The following is a 20392-nucleotide window of genomic DNA, read 5'->3' as shown; positions in this document are numbered from 1 at the left end:
CATAAATATATCGCCCGCCAGAGTACATGGAAAGTTGGAAAGCTCATTTGTTCAGGTTTGTCGATTGCTATCCTCACAGCTTGGTTTAGTTCCTCGAATTTTAATTTGTTCAATTATACGGCCACTTGGAATACTCGTATTTGTGAGAAAAGCGTCAATTTATGTAGCTGTATGCAATTGAGTTTTAATTGCTATCGAGAAGCTATATCTCGTTTTTAAAAAATAATCAGTAAAACGTTAATGTTCAAAAATGCTCTGTTGAAAAACCTTGTAAAACCTTCTGTTGTCAGAAAATTTGTAATACGTTAAAAAAATTAAGCTTGTATATTCATAGTCATTTTAAAACTATTTGTTTTTTACTTGAATCAGCTTATTGAAAAGAAGTTACTTGGTGCATTTGGATGTGTATCAAGGCATTTTCGAAAAGTAAAAATTTATGAAGAGGCAGAAAATTGACGTTGAGGAAAGGAGGAAGGATAAACGCAATAATAACAATCTGTTTTACTGATGTGTTTAAAATAATCTCTTGTATTTCTCTTAAATTCCATAAGTTTTTTAAGATCATACAATCTTATACAGCTACGCGTTAGTAACAACGTACAAAATAGAATATTAAGAAAATTCTGGAATTCAAGAGATTTTTAAGTGATACTTGTACCTAAAAAATTGACTTGTAAAAAAAAGTCAAAGCAATGCATATATTGTTGTGTTGGCTCTAAAACCAGCCTTACTTCACAATACATTGATAATTTATTATCATTCTACGGCTTCTATTATCATAAGTCATAAAAAAATGTTTATCCGACTTGTATAGTTGAATCAATAACCTGTTAAACCATTACAATTTAATATCACGTACCCAAACACTGGATGATAACACACCAGTGAGAGTCATTGACGATAAACCACTCGAAAACAAAAATTGATCCAAATGTACCCTCCCGGCATCTATCCAAGCTTACACATATACTCTCGAGCTTGTAAACAAAGAAAAATGCGATAGCATCGATACAATTGTACGTAATAACCCCTACGTGATAATGTGTACACACACCGAGCGCGATGAAATCGTAGACTATATAAGCAACCCTCAGACGTGCGTGTGCCACAAAAGCCGAACGTGAAGAGGAAAAAGCAAGGGAGCCCGAGCAAACAGCATTAAAAATGTGCAAGACTCAGAGTCCTCCAGTAAGAACGAACCTTTTATTTTATAGTATACATGTGATTTCTACATACATACAAGAACTTCGTTCTCTTACTGGGGGGCTCCGAGTCCAACACGTTTTCTTTTTTTTTTTTTTTACTTTTAATATTTAAATTTGCCATTTAATTTTGCTGATTGTGGCGCCTGGGCTTCGATGGGTATGAGAGTCGTGTGTATTCGAACAAAAAAGTGCTCCCATTTATTTAAAGGAGATCGGTTTGAAAAATTCTTATTGCATTCGATTCGATCAAATTCCCTTCAATTTGGCTTTTTTTTTTTTTTTTTTTTTTTTTTTTTTTTTTTTTTATTGCCTTTTTTTAGACAGCAAATATGGGAGTGAACGCGTTTTGACTGATAGGTCCTTGCGCTGGCTGGCTCTCTCTCTCTTTCTCTCTAAGTGTCGCCGTTGCTACTCTGTACCCCCCCCCCCCCCACAAGTGCAAGCTTTTTTCTGACACTTTCTGGCTGATGGGTCCCCAACCATACACGAGAAATATATATCCCATCGTAACCCGCGACAACGAACTTTGTTCTACAAAATAATAATTGGGTAAAAGAAAAAAGGTGTATTTAAAAAAGTGTTCAAATGTTTGGTTTCAACTTCTATTTCACAGTAATCCGTAATATCCAAAACGTATCGCACTTAGCTGTTGAGAAAAAATTTTTCTTTAGATATACTGTATTGGGAATGATGACGAGTAAAAAATTTCTTCAGCACAAAGAATGCACTTTATTCAAGAGTAAAAGGATTTTTTCATAAAAAGTTTTAAAATCCATAAAGGAATTGTGATCAAGTGTAATTGTAGAAGGAAAAAATCATCTGTCACTTTTGTCCCCAACCACGTGCAACAGAAAACTAACACCAATGTCACAAAAATGCCGAGATCCCTTTTTGCAAATTGCGGCGTAACTATCCGCGCGAACCAACTACTTAAAACGGTAAATGCCCGGTCCTCATATAAAGAGCAAGTGTTACGATTTTCCCCACACAGTCCTACACGGAACCTATACTATACGTACGATGGATTAAGTTAAACAATAACAAACGCGCCGGAGGAGGCTGTTTGGTAATTTATTATTTCACTCGGAATCGCACGAAGCAAAAGAAAAGGCAACAATGAGGGCGAGCGAGGAGGAATGCGAAAAAACGCGGCAGATTGAAAGAGGGGTTGGGGGGGGGGGGTAAGTAAGGGAAGGCAACAAAAGGACGCGCTACAAGTACACATTTCGTAGTTACAAGTCGCTGGCGTGCAAAGAGAAGACTGTGTGTGGGGGGGGGGCGACGCAATCAGAGACGAAGAGAGGCTGTGTACATATATAGTGTATATCCAGCGTCCACTTATAAGTGCGTAACTTTATCTCCCAATGGACGCTGCAGCGCATTACGAACTTTCGGCGGCACAAATCAATGATGGTATGCATTTATACAAGGGGTTGGATAAAAAAAGCGTAAGAAAGTAGGGCAAATAATAATTGGAAAAAAAAAGGAAATATCGATCCGTGGTTGGTGCACTCACTAATCAATTTTTGAAGCAGCGGACAAAGCCTGCGCGCAGGGCGCATCCGCGAGGAATGAAGAATTTTTCCGGGACAGAGCCTCCGCGGCTCTCTTGACGCAGTCAATTACCACTCCCTCATTAAGCCCCCGCAATAATCGTCGAGCACTCTTTTCACGAGCAATTATGCCTCAAGAGAGGGATAACATAGGTATATTATGCACCCAGAAGGGAGCCCACCGAGCCACGTGCACAATCTCTCGAGCACGCGCCCGCTATACATATATATACATCCGATGCGCTATACACCGCTACATGTCGTATATGCACAAGCGGAGCTTTCTCTCCCTCTTTGTTCCCTCCTTGTCTCGCTCTTCTGCTTCTACCACCATCTCTCGTGCTCGAGAGCTAAATCGTCAAACACGCCAACCTACCCCCTGCACTGTGTCTATATACCTTTTGTATGCTCTTTCTTGTGCGTCGCTTGCTCCGAAAGTACATAACGCGAGAAAGCTTTCATGTGTACGTATTGAATCAATTTTGGTTACCAAAAAATGTCAATTAACGCATCGGATCATTTGGGTAGGGGTGGGGGAAACGGAAACACCGCTCAAGCGTAAATATGTAGAAAAAAAAGGGCTATACTGCGATGCGCGATGGTCCGTGTACGATGAAACTCATATGCAAAACAGTCGAAAATGGGAAAAATTCTTGGGGGCGCAAAAATTCCGGTGCGGACGGGTGGAAAAATTCTGATGTATGTGGGGGAGCCGTTGTATATACTATTGTCACACACACATATATTACATACACGCGAAGCCCCGAAAAGCTGGAAAACGGCAATACTTTCGGGGACTATTTCCCGGGCGGGAACAAGAGGGCTGCTGCGGGAGAGCTTTGCGGGTTTTCCAGCTGGATTATTAAAATTTTTTTGCTGTGCTCATGTACGAGTCGTCGTACATCTCGTGGCGCGCGTACCTATACGCGACTCGCGGAGTCATATTGCAGGGAAAAGTCATATTATGCGTGCGAAAGACAGGAGAAAAGCCCGGAGGTGGTGCATGGGTGGGTGTGTAACGGGAGCACATACCGAGATGAGTAATAGGCCACAGCCGTGGAAGGAGGACCCGATGAACTTTGTACTTTCTTCTGACGTGTATATCTGCATTATTATACCCGCGGAATACATTAGCTCCGGGAAAGTCGTGACGCGCGAATCCGTATATATACCTATGGACAGGATCACTTCTATACGCGTACACCATTCGCCTTTTCGGAAATAGACGCGACCCTTGGGAGTGCAGAGCCTACAAGGGAGACGGTAGGGGGTTGCCCTTTTCTTTTTCCTTCTCCTCTCTACCTCTGGCTCTTTATTTTATTTTATTTTTTTTTTCTTCGTTCGGAAAGGAAAAAGACACCCTGGGCGACCCTTCGTTTTGTTGTGCCTATACGTCGCTGAAAGGGAAGAGACGTCGACGACAGCATCCCTTGCGAAGATCGACTCCAAGTATCTCTCTCTCTATACGTGCATGTACCTTTTCAACTTATTTCCCAGTCCTACACGTGACATCGAGACTCTTGCCGAGCGTGAAACGAATTACACGTCCCAACTCTGTGCGTCTACGTTTTCTTTTAGCTCACCTTTCGTCTGCATCACCCAAGAATAACTTTTTTTTTTTTTTTTTTTTTTTTTTTAATAACAATCCTCTTTGTGACATTTGTTTTTCTCAACTTCCGTCGTCGTAACTCCTCGAGAGCGTAAAAAAATTGTTGAAAAACAAATTGAGACGAAGACGAGAGAGGAAAACACTCTCTGTTGTGACCCTAAAACATTATTTAGTCGGCAAAGTTGTGGCGCTCAAAACAATGCCCCTGTCCCCAACCCGAACCTCGTGTATGTATACGATAAAGTGAGGATGTTTGGGTTGCCAAACGAGGCCAAGTCGGTCACAATGTGAACATCGTCCACTGTATATACTACGATGCGGGCACCTTCTGGACAGCGGTGCAACGAACTTGTTCCAGACTGTTGGATGTGTATACATGTCGCGAGAGTAATGGGTATTTGTGTATACGCGTAAGTGAGTATGGATATATATATATATATACACATAATATGTACCCGCGTTTAAGAGGCGTCAAGTAACAGGCACATGTAGCACACAAAGAGGCCATTGTGTATGTATACGTATAGCGGGTGGGCCTCCTTCCAAAAACCGATTGGATAGCTCTTGAGATGAGTGAATACGACCCCCACGTTGATTCGAGAAACGCTTCTCCAAACAAATATCCGTTTGATACGAGCAGTTGTTGATGCCAAAGACGATCTTTCAAACTATTTTACGTGCATATAAGTTCGCCTCAAGGGTTTGGCGGTGGGTTCTACGAGCTACCGAGCGGTTTTTTTAATAAAACTGAAAAATTTCTCCTCAAGTTCAATTGTTGTAAAAAAAAAAAAAGACTTTGAATCAACAAAATATTCCGACGAGGATGGGATTCGAACCCACGCGTGCAGAGCACATTGGATTAGCAGTCCAACGCCTTAACCACTCGGCCACCTCGTCATTTCGGGAGAGGGCGCTTAATACTCGCGTCGCAGTCCCTCATCATAATTTCAGTGTTTTCGAGCACCCCAAAATCAGTGTTTCTCGCGTGCGTTCGCGTAAACTACACTATTAGAGAATTTTTTTTTTCTGAGGAATTTTAGTTGTTAGTTTCTTTCATTATCTAGTAGTAAAATATATGTCATTACGTTTAAATGTACATCATTATTCTGAATTAGAATTAATACTGTTCAAGAAATAATAGAGCGATAAGCCCTTCTAAAACTGCTTCAATGTTGAAAATGTTCATAAAATCAATTTCCACAAAATGTTTGAAATTACAAGGACGTTACGATGAATAATGCGTATGAGTACTGGAATTCCACTCGATCGTAATTGTTATTGCGTAACAAAGTTCTTCATTATCGAGCAAGTAAATACAAAGTAATACCATGAAACTGTTCAACTCAGCTCGTAAAAAGTAAAGAGAGAAAAAAAAATTTCTTCGCGGCAGTGATAAAGTTCTTCGCTCTAACTTTCGATGATTATAAGTGTAACGTGTTTGGACGACGAGCAGCTGGTGGGAGTATGTACTCAGCGTTTAAAGGGGCTGTATATATATGCTATCAGCAGTGGGATTTAAGGTGATTAAACGATAAAAGAGTGCGCCGCGAAAATCTCGTCGGTTGGACGAGCACGCGGGAACGCTTCGCCGCAGATCGATGGGTCGATCCGTCGAAGGTATTTATCGTCGAGTGGTACGAAGCATCTGCTGCTCTTTAAATTATGCGCTACATTTGCTCTGCGAAGCGGCAAGAGGAGGAAGAAGAAAAAAAAAGCCGCACGAGCCCCCTCTTTGATGTTCTAGGCTTCGGTCTCGAGTCCATGGATGTACACACACATGCGCGCACTTGTCACCTGTCCCCCTATGATTTTCTACCCTCAACGGTTAAACTTTACACTGAACTTAATGATAAATTTTTTATTTTTTCACTTATTTTGCTAATAAATTTTAAATAGGGAGTGGTTAAATAATTTACAGTGACAGACGGTGAATATCCAATTGGTTTATTTGTTAAAAAATGTTATACGTGTTGAAATTTGTGTTTAAGTTAATTATACATTGTTTTTTTTTTATAAGGCTAAAACACCCAACAAGTCAGCTTATTTTCTAACTTATATATCTATACATTAATAATTTGATACATTTATAGAAGAAAACTGTCTCAATGCATTCAAACATTTAAGATGGTTTCAAAATAATAGCGCTTATTACTTAATAATTACTTTTATGGCAAAATTTATATTGTTATATTTAATGAATTACACGAGTATTATAAATTTACGGATTGTGTGTACAAGTAAAAGTAGTTGGAAAACTAGTTTAACAAGACTCTATTCGCTTTAAGTGACATTTAATATTTTATAGATATTTCTTGATATGTTATTAAAATAATGGTGCTTACATTAATTTGATCAGTACGATTGAGTTTTTTAAATATCGTATGGATTTTTAATCTTTTTCTTGCTTAAAAATGTATTGGTCCCACGACAAAGACTCTTTATTTGTTACTTGGTTTGCTTAAGCAAATTACTTGGCTTCACTAGGCACAGTTTTTTTTTTTTTTTTAACGTTTGGGATATCTATAGTTTTAATAAAGTTTTAGCAAGTATTGGAACATTGTAGCTCAAATTGAAAAAATTTTTAACAAAAAAAAATTAATTATTTAGTAGTATATCCTTTACATAATAACGACTATAGAAAATACAACGTTTAAGTAATGTAAGAGATGAAAGAATTAGATTAAATCAAATAAATCTTAAAATCGATTGAGACACTGTAACAATTTTGATAAAAAAAAAAGTGAGGCACAGCTGTACTATCTTGTAAAGTCAGAAATTTTACAATAAAACATAACAGTACATGTTTTTCCACTCATCAGGAGATTCGTTGGTATGAAAAGTTTTTGAAAAATTTAAATTTAAAAAGCTTTAAGAGACTCGAAGTCTCGAAAAGCCTTTGAACTTTTTATCGAGACTAGTTGAGTATGCAGTCCCTTGATTCCAGTACATAGTTAGTCAAGAGCTGCTGGCACTTGAGCTGCATGTAATGTACGTACACTCAAGGGTGATATTTTTTTGTCAACACTACCTGAGTTGCTGCTATTGTTCGAAGTAACTTTTGGGAGTTGTATACGATTACTTGATTTTTGAGCACCATGGAAATAAAAAAATACAGCGAACCCACACATAATGAGGCCTCCGAAAATCATCAGCCATTTTAAGTAGCTTAAGGAAGAAAAAATGTTTGTTAAAATATTAATTGGTTCGAAAAATATGTATAAAAGCCGTTGTTTTAAACTTACCCTGCAATGGCAACCATTCTTAGACCACTCTTAACTTGTTTTAACAGCCAGTCGGGCAATCCAACGCCTTCTTCAATCCAAAGAAGAGGTAACATGGCTTCCGGAAAATTTTTCATTATCTTTATTTTTTCCACCTTGTGAATCATTATGTTCATTTGTATTCGTGACATTGCTAGTAACGGGGTACCAGTGAATGGCTCGAATTCCAAGAATAAATCATGCTTTTCCTGATTGAAGTGATTTTAAATATCAATAAAAGCACAATGTATATCATATGCAATAAAAAAAAACCTTACTTTCGAAGGATTTAGTCCGTCTACCATTGTTAAATAACTTTCATCGCCTCGATAAAAATGTGCATGAGAAAGTACAAGAGGAACTCCTGTACATTTGTATATATCCATTACTCCTTTTCCCAAACATTTGTCAGGAGATGGGCAGTAACATTTTTGCCATGGCATTGTGTTGGGATCCCCTAAAAATCCTGTGTAACGGCTAGTGTGGAAACCTACCAAAATAGTCAAAGGGTCACACTTATGTAATACTTTATCTTTGTATATAATATATATGTATCCACATATATACAGAATCCTGATCAAGTATTACCTTTGTATGAACTTTTCCTTTCATGTGTAAAGGATAAGCTTCGGCAGATATCAGGAGCAAACGTAACAATGTCTTCTTTTTCTCCGAAGAAAGGATGAAAAACAGTACCATCTGTACCATTAAAGGTATCACAATATTCGTCGTCCCACGTAGATATATTTTTTTTCCCATTGTATTCCACCACTACTCCGACCTCCATTTGATGCTTGACTCCTCGCAATACTCGAAGCCGCTTCTTCGATGCCGTATCATTTTTCTACAAGCCAAGGTATATCCGTCATTACAAGCTTTGACACATGTTATGTTAACTACTGTTCTCTATAGCGTTAAAAAGTGTTAATGTTATTTTGACAAACCGCTCCGAACAGAGAAAATTTGTATTTATTCTCGCCGTCTTTCATCAATTCATCGGCATTTTCTTTGACCATGGCACAAACTGCCGAGCCAGCTATGTCTTGAACAGTACAGTCGATTGGTAAACCGTCAAACATTACGTCCATTGCCCTAACCTTGACAAACACATTGTCGGGACTTTTAAATATGCTGTTGATGGCTTTATCTGTAAAATTAAAGAATATTTGGTTAAGTGAAGTATACTTGAATTTGCCCACAAATTTCAACTTACTGACAATCGGCAGCATGGCAGGTTTTTCTCTGACTGCTCCCATGGCCATGGCCAGTATAAAAATGTGAGGGTAAATCAGCTCTTCGTTCCCGGTAAGTCCTTCACTCATATCGGGTCTGAAAATCCATTTGTTTTTGATGCTGAAGTCTACCGTGTCGTCTTCTTCGTGGTCTTGTAGGTCAACTTTTTCCTGCCACTTTCTGTGCAGAAAATTTTTGTACTTGGATTATAAATGTAAGTACCCCAAAGGACGTCTATTCACTTACTCAAAGTAGTAAGGTCCCACTTCGTGTAAAATAGGTTTCGCGCCATTCTTTATATCGTCTGCATTCGTTACGTTGAATAAATAGACTCGAAATTCTAAAGCAAATGGGAATTTACTCCACAAAGGTCGCACTTGCGAGCCTTCTTTTAAATTTACTTGCTGTCAAAAGAAAAAAAATTGATTACTCGTGTGAGAGCTTTTACCAAATTGTAGTTAAAGTACGTTTTATTAGATGAATGGAATATCTGATTAGGTATAATTTCCAAAAATCAATACTTCAGAGTTAAAACTATCAAGGTCTTTACGTAATGATTCAAGCAAATTATTGTAATGAACTTCAGTTATAGCTCCGATTAGGCACAGATGAGAAAACTTTTGGTGATTAATCAAAAGATGTAGAGAAAAGTGAGGACATTTATGAAGTGTACATTTACGAGTACCTAAATGTTATTGAGTCACTACATTTTTTTTTAAGTAAAATATTTTTGTTTTCACTTTGAGTATAAAATTTCAAGTAAATGTTTTTTTTTTTTTTTTTTAACGGTCTTTCTTACTATGACTGTGCTACTTATTGTCATCCATATTCCACCGCAACTTTGTATTATAAGTTCAAGGAGTATTTTATATTAGACGACAATGGCACTGGCGGAGAATCGCATAGAAAATTAGTTCTATAGGCTGGTTTAACGTGCGAAGCTCCCACACCTTTGCTAGCGGTGTAAAAAAGAATTCTGCATGCGATCGATGAGACAGTAAGTGTAAAAGTGATACAATGTTGCGTACGTCATCGAGTACATTATTTTTTAAACAGTTTCCGCTTTTTCATGGAGAGAGTTTTACAATGATAAAAAAAAGAATAACTTTTTAAACCTTTTTTGTAAAAATATTTATTTTGACAAAAAAAAATCATAAACTCTAATTTTCTAAAGTTTTTGCATATTTGTATTTCTACAAACTTTTTAAATAAAATTTAAAAACACTTACTGTTCACTTGTAATTTAACAAGTTTTAAAAAGTGGCGTTAATTCAGAATTTTATGCATTTCGCATAATTTTAAACGCAATACAATTAAACTTCCTAAACTTTAAATTTTGAATATAAAAATAATTTTTAAGAATGATATGTTCCAATAAATGTCAACATGTGCTTAAACATTTCATAGACGTATAAACATTTTTCTATAACGTTTACTGTCATCTTTAAGCATTTTTACTTTTTTAAGATTTACTTCACCAATTATTCAAATTTTTAGTTAAATTTTTATTCCATGACCGACAAGTCATTCTATACATGTAACCAATAAAACACAATTATTTCATTATTACCTTGTGCACTTGGGATTTTAAAATCTTGGGAAATATCATCCAGCCAAACATCACTCCGAACACAAACAAGCCTGCCCCTGCGGCGCCGTACTTTACCACCCGACTCATCTTCGATGTTCTTGCTTTTGACTCTTCCAGCAATTCACCTAGTAATGTGTCGATGACTTGAGATTTGATAGATTTAAAGATAGTGCGTGCATTAGCCGCTCTTGGAACTCTGCCGATACCAAAATAATTGTTGTCTTGTACGTGAAAGAAAGTTGTATGAAAGAAAAAAAAAATTATTTCCACTGTGAACTGCCCGAGTCGAATTTTTTTTTGTACCTAACAATTTTCATGTGATGAGAGAGATTAAAAAACTTTCCGTAGAAAATAACACTGTGTGGACATTCAAGCCAAGTGACCACTGACGAGCGACTGGTCGGTGATCGACGCGCGATAGCGCGAGACGTTATTCTTTGCGCACTAAAGGCTTGCGCGACCCTGTTATAATAAAAGCTTCTCGGGGACAAGCACAAAATGTTGTAGTCATTTTGATGTGGAGAGGGGGGATGAGGTAACGTTACACGTGTTGATTACTGGTGAGGCTATTTCACCTTCGCTTCCTTTTTATTGGCTCGTGTGGTATTTTTAAGTAGTGAGGATTTCTCGCTGATGATACGTCAATGGCCATTAATTTGGGTCGTGTTGTTAATGTGCTCAGTAATTTCATGCTCTGATTCCAAATTTTGGATTTTACAAATCCTCCTAGACTGTGGCGTATTTTGTCATCAATTATCTATTCACTAAAGAAAAACAAATTCATTCGTACTAAGTTTTCTGTGAATAGTTTTTAGAACTACTTTTCCATCCCAACATAAACTTTCATTTGCATATAATTTATATTATCGGACGTGTTAATATTTCACTGAATAAAAAATTTTTCGTCTATGACGGCAAAAAGTTGCTTTAGTAGTTTTAAAATGAATTATTTTTTTACCGCTTTCACAAGTCATTCATTGTTTTCTCGTATAGGAAACATCGCACCAAAAAAAATTTAATAAAATTGTAAATTTAAAATATTCATCCTATAGTTAAAAATCTTGATCTCACTTGTTATTCCTAGTTATCAACGGATGCTCGGATGTTATCTCGGAATTAATTTTGGTTTTCTTAAAATTATTCTACAGGTGTGAATTTTTCCGTATACAAATATCCTCGAGGTATACCATCAAACGGATTAAAGATTGCGGCTTTTTGATTTGAGTATAGGTCTTACGTTCACTGACACATGACCAGAACCACCTCATTATAGCAGTAAGCCAAGGCCTGCAACAGCTAATTTTTTTAACAACCACTTACATTTCACAGAATCAATTGCTTTGCTAAAACCTAGAAAATTAGAGCAATGGTTGTGTAATTATTTTAAAGTAATACATAATGTTTGAAATTAGTAATGGTAGAAACAGAATATTTTTGTATAAATTGCTGTCAGTACTAAATAAACATTCACGGTTTGAGTTATGCAAAAGGCACCGTGATTGCATATACGTCACGATTCTTGGAATAGTACAGTGATGAAACAATACAAAGTCTCATACCCGTCAAAAAACTGAATTAAGTGAAAATAAGACTGAAATTCATATCAAGAATCTAAAGTTTAAAAGAAATCATAATTGTAATATTAATATTTAGAGGAAATTTTCGCTTTAATAACTTAAAAAGTTCTCGTTGGATTAGTGGTAAATAAACTTAGTCGTCGTAACTATTTAATTTTTCTGTGCTCTATATTGAACGGAAAATAGTGAGCAAATACGCACTATTAAATAAATTTTCTGAACATAATGTATAACGTATAAAAATGTTATAGCAATGGTATCATTGTAAATTTTGATAATATTTCCTGGTGCTGGAAATGATATATAAGCTGACTCATTTTCATACAGTTTTATTTTATTTTTTTTTTTTTTTTAGTACCTATGGATGCGAACAACAAAGTCTATAGCTGCTCATACACTACAACAAAGTGTATACACACCTTAGTAGATCCCACTGGCTCTAGGTGCTACCTAGTACCATTGATTACTGTTATTGATATCTACTTTGCTAAGTATGCAAGGCGTCAAGGTTCTGCATGTTTTATGGCACTTTTAACGGCGAGAGTGGCATTACAGGCAAATCTTGAATAAAAAGAAAAAAAAAGTATTCCAGCAGAAGAAAATATCCACAAACGCAATTTACATTTACAGACGGATTTTCATTTCGACGTGCCTTCTTTACTGTCGATTTCCACGCGATGGACGATCGACGCTGACAGTAATTAGGTTTGCTCCTGACATCTCCCTGAAAGCGTGCACGATTGACTCGGGGCAGTCCGTGGGCAAAGAAGAAGAGAAAGGGGGGGAGGGGAAATACGAAGGGATGGCAACTGAAAATGAACGGAGGAGGGAAAATCTCGGGAGCCATCCGTGTCTCTACGAAAAAAGAAAAAAAAAAAAAAAAAAAGTTTGAGACAATAAATCGTGACCCGTGCGACGATCATTTGCCACGGGCTCGAGAGCGGAGATAATATTTTCCTTCCATTTTCCGGCACCCCCAGCTGCAAAACTACCCCTGGCCCATCGATTAGACCCATCAGCTTGATTAACCGCGCTGCATTACTCTACTCGAGAGGTTATTGCAACTTTGGCCGCAACCTACAGACACACCAATCAATCGAAACGCCGAACGCGCCACTGTGCGGGGAATGTTGTTTTATTTCTTTTTTTCCCACCCCCCCTCCCTTCCTCGGTAAAGTCCTCGGAAAAATTGCGCGCCGGTTTTTCATCAGCAGCGTCGTCGGTCCCTCGATGGAAATAGTTGCAGCGGGCGCCGAGATAAAAAGAGGGATGATCTGGATTAGCGTCAGAATTGTATAGCTTCGATATACGTATATATATATAAAAGCCCGGCATTTGATTTCTGTGCTCAATGGACTCGCGCACGAGATGTAATTGAAAGGGGGAGGGGGACGTGAAGGACATCTCGGTGCCTTTTCGAGTGCGCTCGTTATCGCGTTAAAGGAAAAAAAAAATATACGGGGCAGCGAGAGCGTAACATTCATATCCTGTCGATAATTTGCGAGCCGAGACTGGCGATACCGTTATACGCGTAATAAATGAAGTTCAAATAACGAAAGTCAAGAGGAAAAGCACCTACGTCGAGGTTGGAGTGCACTCGTGCAATTTTCCACCTATTATGATATTTCGTTGCCACCTCGAGCGTACATTATGCATCGCGTATGGTGAATATATTTTTTTCCATTGTGGCGTGTGTACCTTTTCGGTTGTTCTCGGGTGTATATGCGGAGGGTTGGCCCCAACTCGTGCACACACGTATTAGGGTGAAGGAGGAAAAGTCGGGACCGCGTGGCAGAGTAGCATTTCCGAAAGTGAATGTGGCCGCGGAGGAAGAAGCTGTACCCACGCGAAGTATAAGGCGGGCGAAAAATAATAATTCGAGAGATCCGCTAGGAAATTCCCCTCGCGTCCGTTGGGGGGGAGGCGCGCGTGTTGACACGTCGTTTAGCAGCCGCCGCACGGAGCAACCGAAGAGAGGGCGAATAAGGAGCGGAAAAGAGTCCAGAGAAGAGAAGACGCTCGTCGTGTATCGAACGCACCGCCGCCGTTTCCATGGCACGCCGCCTCCGCGTCGCCAGCTGGACAACGACTCTTTGCCCTCTCTCTTTCTGCACACCCTCGGCTGTACAGGTATACGCGCACACACACTCGCAAGCCTCGGCTTTAATTTTTCGTTCGCGTAGCCGCGATTCGTTAGAACTTTTCCTCTTTTTTTTTTTTTTCTCTCTTCCTTTCTCCCTCTCGCCACCCTCGATCGTTAGCTCTGCAACTCCCCCGATGAGGGGGGCCGTTTTTTTTTCTCCCCTTCCCTCGCGGCCAGCGGCTCCGCTGTCTCTTTATGAAGACGAATTTTTACGCAATTAGAGACTCCTCCGATGCCTCGAAGAATTTAATAAGGCTTTATGCTCCCGAGACGCGTCGCCGATGAGGTCTGGGATTAAGAACGCGAATCACACCTCCACCTCCCCCCCACCCTCTTCGGTTTTAGCCACGCGAGGATACATGTATCACTTGTTACGCATAATCTCGAAACTATATAATATGTACGGTGTATTGTATACAGGAGCGTCGGAGAGGACACTGTTCCATATACCATCGCCGGTTAACTTACGGCAGTGTGTGCGCGCCTAAGTGTTTTGGTACACGCGCATCTGGCGCGTAAACAGCCGCGAGGATGTTCCGCGAGAGGAGAGAGCCCTGGGCTCGTGAATTATTTATGAGCCGTGGCTCTTCGTCTGGGGAGGCGAGTGCGCCAACTCTTGACGGCAACTCCCGCGGGTTGGAGAAAAATTGGCTTTTCTTCCCTCTCTCTCTCTCACTCTCCGTTTGATCCACATGTGTTGCGTATACGCAAGGTTTTTTACACTGTTTTTTTTTTTTTTTTTGTCCGCGATTGAAAAACAAAAAAAACTAAAATAAACAGGAGTGGTGATGAATTTGTATATCATTGAATTTGCGGGCGGGCACATTTATGCCTCGACTCTGCTGTACAAATTTGTCGCCAATAACGAAAACTGCTCTCCCATCAGTGGGCGAGGGGGTGCGCGCTGGTGTTTACACGGGAAGTGCAAACACACGCCGGCAAAGAGGGAAGAGGGTTGTATAGCGTTTCACTTTGCAGAAATTACTACTATGCATGATGCATGTATACGGGTATATATATCGATAGCACTGCTGGGAATACACGGGCCCGAATTATCGGCATCGTATACTCACACGCGTACACAGAGTGGAGAGCCGAGTTGTTATTTATCGAGCTCTTGTCAACGATCGAGAGAGGACCGAGTGGGTGTGTATATATATGTATGTAGATGTGTTGTACGTGTCGTTGGTCGACCACAATTTCCGGAGCGGACTTTCCACCGCTACACGCGGGTCCTTTTTTTTTGTCGTCCCTTTTGCCCTCGCGGCTCCCTCTTTCATTGTATGACAACTAAGCTCGCCGTTGACTGTGTGGCATAGACGTGATCCAAAATAAATATTCTGCATGGCTCTGTTGTCCGAAATTCGTACAGAAAAAAAAAAAAAAAAAAAAAAAAAAGAAAGAAAAGAAAAAACGTCGCAGCTGGTGTGCGTGAAAACTCTCGAGAAACGGCTCAGAAGGAATAAGCCGCATGCGATATGGAGGACAATATATATACGCGTATTGCGGGAACGCGAGTCCTCGATTTCTACCTCAAGCTCATTGTAGACGGCTGTTACACACATGTATACGTACGCCTAATACCCTTAAGTACCGGTAGTCGCGTGCACCAAAGTGCGCAAACACACACGTATAATATTATGCCGCACACATCAGGTAAGCATTGTACGTATGAACGCGTATGTAGGGGGAGCGCGTGCCGAAGCCTCAAGCCAGCCTAATTATAGTTGATCCGATAATGGCGGTAAAGGTGGAGGGATTTTCACAGGCGGGGGCTCATCAAAGGAGCTGCTGATGCGTGCCTCTCTGTGTATGGCTCGTGCGGGGCGTTTCAGAAAAATCTCTCTCCCCTCTATACATATTATGTATCCATATAGGTATACACCTATTTACCGATTTTTCCTACATAATATATAGGTAAGTGTATGTATGTATAATGTACGGATCGGCTGACGAAAATAAAAGCACGCGTGTGTGGGTTATTGGGGCTTGTCGCGAAGTATATGTATACGATACGTTCAAAAAAACTCCTTCCTACAGACAATTTACCGATGTTATGTAATGATGTAAGTGTACCATTGTGCAAAAAGCGTTGAACAAATTCCCCTCGAGTGCCAATGGTAAAACATTTCTAACGCCGAGATCATCGTGAGAGTGACGCTCTTTATGAATCGTAATGCCCCGAGCATGGTCGTTACAAGATGAAAAAAAAAAAAAGAAGCGTCATAACTCATTCGTTTTATTACAGGCAGTAAAACAGATGGAATTTTAAAATTCGACAGCTTGTAAACGGCGAATGGTATTTTTTTCTTCTTCGGGAAGAATCGTTTCGGTATACGAGCATCGTGAACCTTTCCCTGGAAGTGAAATAAAAAATCCATCAAAAGTTCTCCTACCGAGCCTTGGTGCAGGGTAATCGATGTATGTACCTCATACGTCAAAAAATCGTTGCGCGTCAACTACCGATTTCCACAAAAGAAATAAACGAGCAATCGGCAAGAAAACTTTTCCTAGCCAGAGAAGCTAATATTTATGTATGTAATATATCTTCGGCATCCGATCTTGTAGATCAGGCACGCTCGGCCGAGTATACAAGTTACCCGTGCGAATACGCCAGCTATAGGGATCGATAAGCGCGTTGCATTTACTCGGGGGTATACATACGTATTGTTGTATGCGCGTGTGAAGAAACTACAGCTTGCAAGCTCTACCAACATGTATACCTAGGTATATATACTGCAGGTCTCTCTGCTTAGGGTATAATAAGCAGGCAGGTGTACAATGTACATGGTACAGGTGGAAGCGTCGACGTTAAGTGGCGGCAGCCGCGTCGGTTTAATTGTCACGCGCGCGTCTCTCTTGTACAGTGCACGTAGGTACAGTATAGCTGTCGCGACGCCCCTTTCCAGCCGCCCTGGCGATAATAGTAGCTAGGCGGGTGTGTAGCTTATAGCAAGGGGCGAGTTTGCGTATCGATTGGCCGGTCTGTGGCGCCCGCGCTTCCCTCGAGTTAACCCAAATCGCCCTGTGCAGGCTCACTTGGAGCCGATCCAGGAGCACCGAGAGATAACCGAGAGAGTATCCCGTTGGATTTTGTCGCCTCCTCCGGGGAACTTTCTCCCAAATCCGCTCGACGCCCCCCCCCCAACCCCTTCTCTCTTTCAGACTATATCTTGCTCTTTTACGAGTTGGCGATTCTTTCTTTTTTTTTTTTTTTCACCCTACCCTACGCTTACATCGTTACACCCTCTCTTTGTTCTCTTTAAAACTGCATTACAACTCCCGTCTCTCTCGTGCATACGCAAATGCGGGTTTTTGCACCCCCGCGATGTAAATCAGTCTCCATCGCAATTGATTCATCGTCAAGCCCCGAGGAAATAAAAATGTCCCCCTTTCTTTCCCAAGGATGATTTTGTTTCGAAAACGGTGTTTTACTTGAACGAGGTTTCTTTTCAAACTGAGAGTGTTGTGTATACTGCAAAAAGACGGGTAATGAAAATGGGGTGTGGAGGAATGAACCCATCTTTAGCCACGATGGTCGAAACAAGTTGAATCTTCATTATAAAATATCCCAGGGGGGCGCGCACACCATCAAATACCCTGTCCCTACCTCGTGTAAGCAGGGCAGTTAAGCTTTGTAAAGTGCAGGTGGCCCATCTCGGTACAATGTCTACTTATACTTGAAGCAGATCTGAGGAAACTTCCACGCGAGCCCTGCATACGGACGTGTACATGCAGTGAATGTATATATATGGCCCAACCAAAATCCGCCCTTCTTTTTGCTTTCTTCTATCTTCGTGCAAAAGTGCCCGTAGTAAAGTTAGATTAGAAAGTTTGGCTATACATCAGGGCTGTACGGCGTTTAAAAGTTGAAATAAAATTAAAGAAATAAAAAAAAAAAGCCCGAGCTCAATGTCGGCGCAGTCTATCCCTTTTTTACGTGCACCGCGGTTTTTTTAGTAGATCAGCGGTATAACATCGATAAAAGCAATATCTTCCGGTGTCTTGCCCTGTAGTGGTTAACGTGGTTGCGTGTAATGTATACCTGTATAATGCCACGAAGAGCACCGCCGTAAAGACGGTGAAAATCCTCTTAGCTGAATTAAAACCCATTTAATCGACCCATCTGCCACTGTTGCTGTACACACGTATATATATCCATTCGTCCGTACACGCCGGCTCAAAATAGTCCAATCCGCGCGTCGTTTCCCATTTTCTTTGGAGCTCCTTTACGGGAAATCCAAGCCGTACAATCCAATGGAACAATGCCCCTTTTTCTCCCTTACTCTTTTTTTTTTTTTTTTTTTTTTTTTTTTCTCGAGATAAGGGTTGTTTTTCCATTCCCCATAGATCATTAAAGAAAAAAGTAATCCGAAGCGAAACAAACGCGCGCGAGTCTTAATTCAACGCGTCGAGAGGGGTGTGGGTCGTTGGGAAGAGAGAGGTGTCGTGCCCATAATATACACATGCACGCCCTTATCGTCAGATAAGTATCGCTGACATCGAGCTCTCGGTGGCGGGAGCGGCGACAACAACAGCCAACGTACAGCATATATATATATACACAAGCAAACCCCAAACGGGCAAGCGGTGGGATGGAAAGAGAGGAGCTTATAAATATATGGCAACGCAGGGGGCCTCCGTTTAGTCATTCCTCTCGGAGTTCACGCACAGAGGCAATAATTGCATTACGGCGATTACGGTATATATGGTACACCCATACACACGTATAGGCTGTACAAGTATAGCTATATACGCAACGTTGGTGCGCAGACGGAGGAGAGCGCTAACCCGGCAGCTCGTAATTCACGGCCACGCCGGCCATCCATTTGCAGCCGGGAGCTCTTGGTCCCTCTGTCTCTCTTTCGAGTTGTTTAAGCGCTGCTTCCGCCCCTCGTCGCCGCCCGAGCGCGACCGATAGACCGCTTATTGCGTGTATAGGGATGTAGGTACATGTACATACGGGGATATACGCTCGGCTGTTTTACTTGGTAAAAATTCTCAACGCAAGCCGATCTGATAAGGATTGTTGGCAAAACTCATTGGGTAAGTAAACGTCAATCTGCTCCTCCCTCAATGGACTCTTGATCCATATATTTTATTACCCATTGTTGTCGAGCTCGCGATTTCATGTCGGCTCTCAAAATTGTTTGCTCAAAGGGGTATACATATATAAATCGATCCATCTTATACGTATTGTAGGCGCAGGAAAAGTTGTCTCAGATTTTATTGCAAGTATATGTTTTTTATTCAAATGAAGGTGTCATTGAGTGTGAAAAGAGGAGTGCATGTAAGATGATGTAAAAATAAAAGAATAACTCGATAGAATCTAATGAGTATGTGAACGGTTGTATTTCTTTGAATAAATTATAAAAGAATATTATGAGATTAGTAGAAATTGTTGAAATGGATAAAAATAAGCTTTTTATTAACCAATTGGCAGCGATATTTTTTTTCACTGTAGATTATACGTTTAATTTTCATAGCTGCGATTGCACATTTTGTGCGTGTGCTTTGTTTAATTTATAAATTTACTTTTTACATTTTTATTTGGTTCGTGTTTTTTTTTTTGTTCTAATAATTTCCAAGTGATATTGTCTTCCAAGTACGCGTACGACGTTCCCGTGAAACAATCATATTTAATGCAGCTAATGAAAAAATCGATTCAATAAATCCGTGCAGCAATATTTAATTTCCTGGGAGATAAAGGGAGGAAGGAGCACATTTGATTATTCGGACAATAATGGACGAGCCAAAAGCGAAGGCTCCATTCGCTTGTTTCATTATAGAGAGCTCAACTCCACACATGTATGTGTACATCATTACAATAGTTATTCTCTTCAAATTTTTAATATTATTTGATGAAGCACATTAAGCTTCATTAAGCTTTTACCAAAACATATTTCATGTAATTTTTTTTTTAACATTATATCTTTGATAATATTCTTCTCCGCTATTCCGTCTATGCGCCAAACTCTGTATTTTCACATCTCAACGAGCTATAGGTGACTACGATTATTCTTGAACAAACTTCCTTTCATTAACGCGCATGCACGAGTTCTGAATCACGAAAACACGCGATAAGACATCACGTCACTCTGGTAATTTCCCTTCGAACCGAGAGGAATAATATTTTGATCCAACTCTCGAATCTTCTGAACCAAAAAAAAAAGGTAACGGATGAAAAAACGTATCGTTGAATCGTTGAAATGCTCGCTCTT

General features: G+C 40.0%; 1 protein-coding gene and 1 non-coding gene across 2 annotated transcripts; both read right to left on the bottom strand.

Moving 5' to 3' along the window:
* Nucleotides 1-5182: 5182 nt before the first annotated feature.
* Nucleotides 5183-5264, bottom strand: TRNAS-GCU (transfer RNA serine (anticodon GCU)). Its single transcript has one exon. It is a non-coding gene; the product is annotated as a tRNA-Ser (tRNA).
* Nucleotides 5265-7173: 1909 nt separating this feature from the next.
* On the bottom strand, nt 7174-10820 carry LOC106638213 (sensory neuron membrane protein 1-like). The gene is made up of 8 exons (XM_089591935.1): nt 10431-10820; nt 9107-9264; nt 8841-9040; nt 8572-8774; nt 8216-8471; nt 7906-8117; nt 7610-7836; nt 7174-7532 (listed from the first exon to the last, which is right to left on the bottom strand). Exons 1-8 carry the CDS (start codon nt 10536-10538, stop codon nt 7319-7321), a joined length of 1578 nt encoding a protein of 525 aa, XP_089448061.1. The 5' UTR covers nt 10539-10820; the 3' UTR covers nt 7174-7318.
* Between the last annotated feature and the right edge of the window lie 9572 nt (nt 10821-20392).

This window comes from Copidosoma floridanum, unplaced genomic scaffold (assembly GCF_036245765.1).
Source record: "Copidosoma floridanum isolate Cflo_tuat_1 unplaced genomic scaffold, Cflo_Japanese_pri ptg000014l, whole genome shotgun sequence".
NCBI classification, from domain to species: domain Eukaryota; kingdom Metazoa; phylum Arthropoda; class Insecta; order Hymenoptera; family Encyrtidae; genus Copidosoma; species Copidosoma floridanum.
Note: the sequence above shows the minus strand (reverse complement) of the source record. Positions and strands in the feature narration are given on the sequence as shown.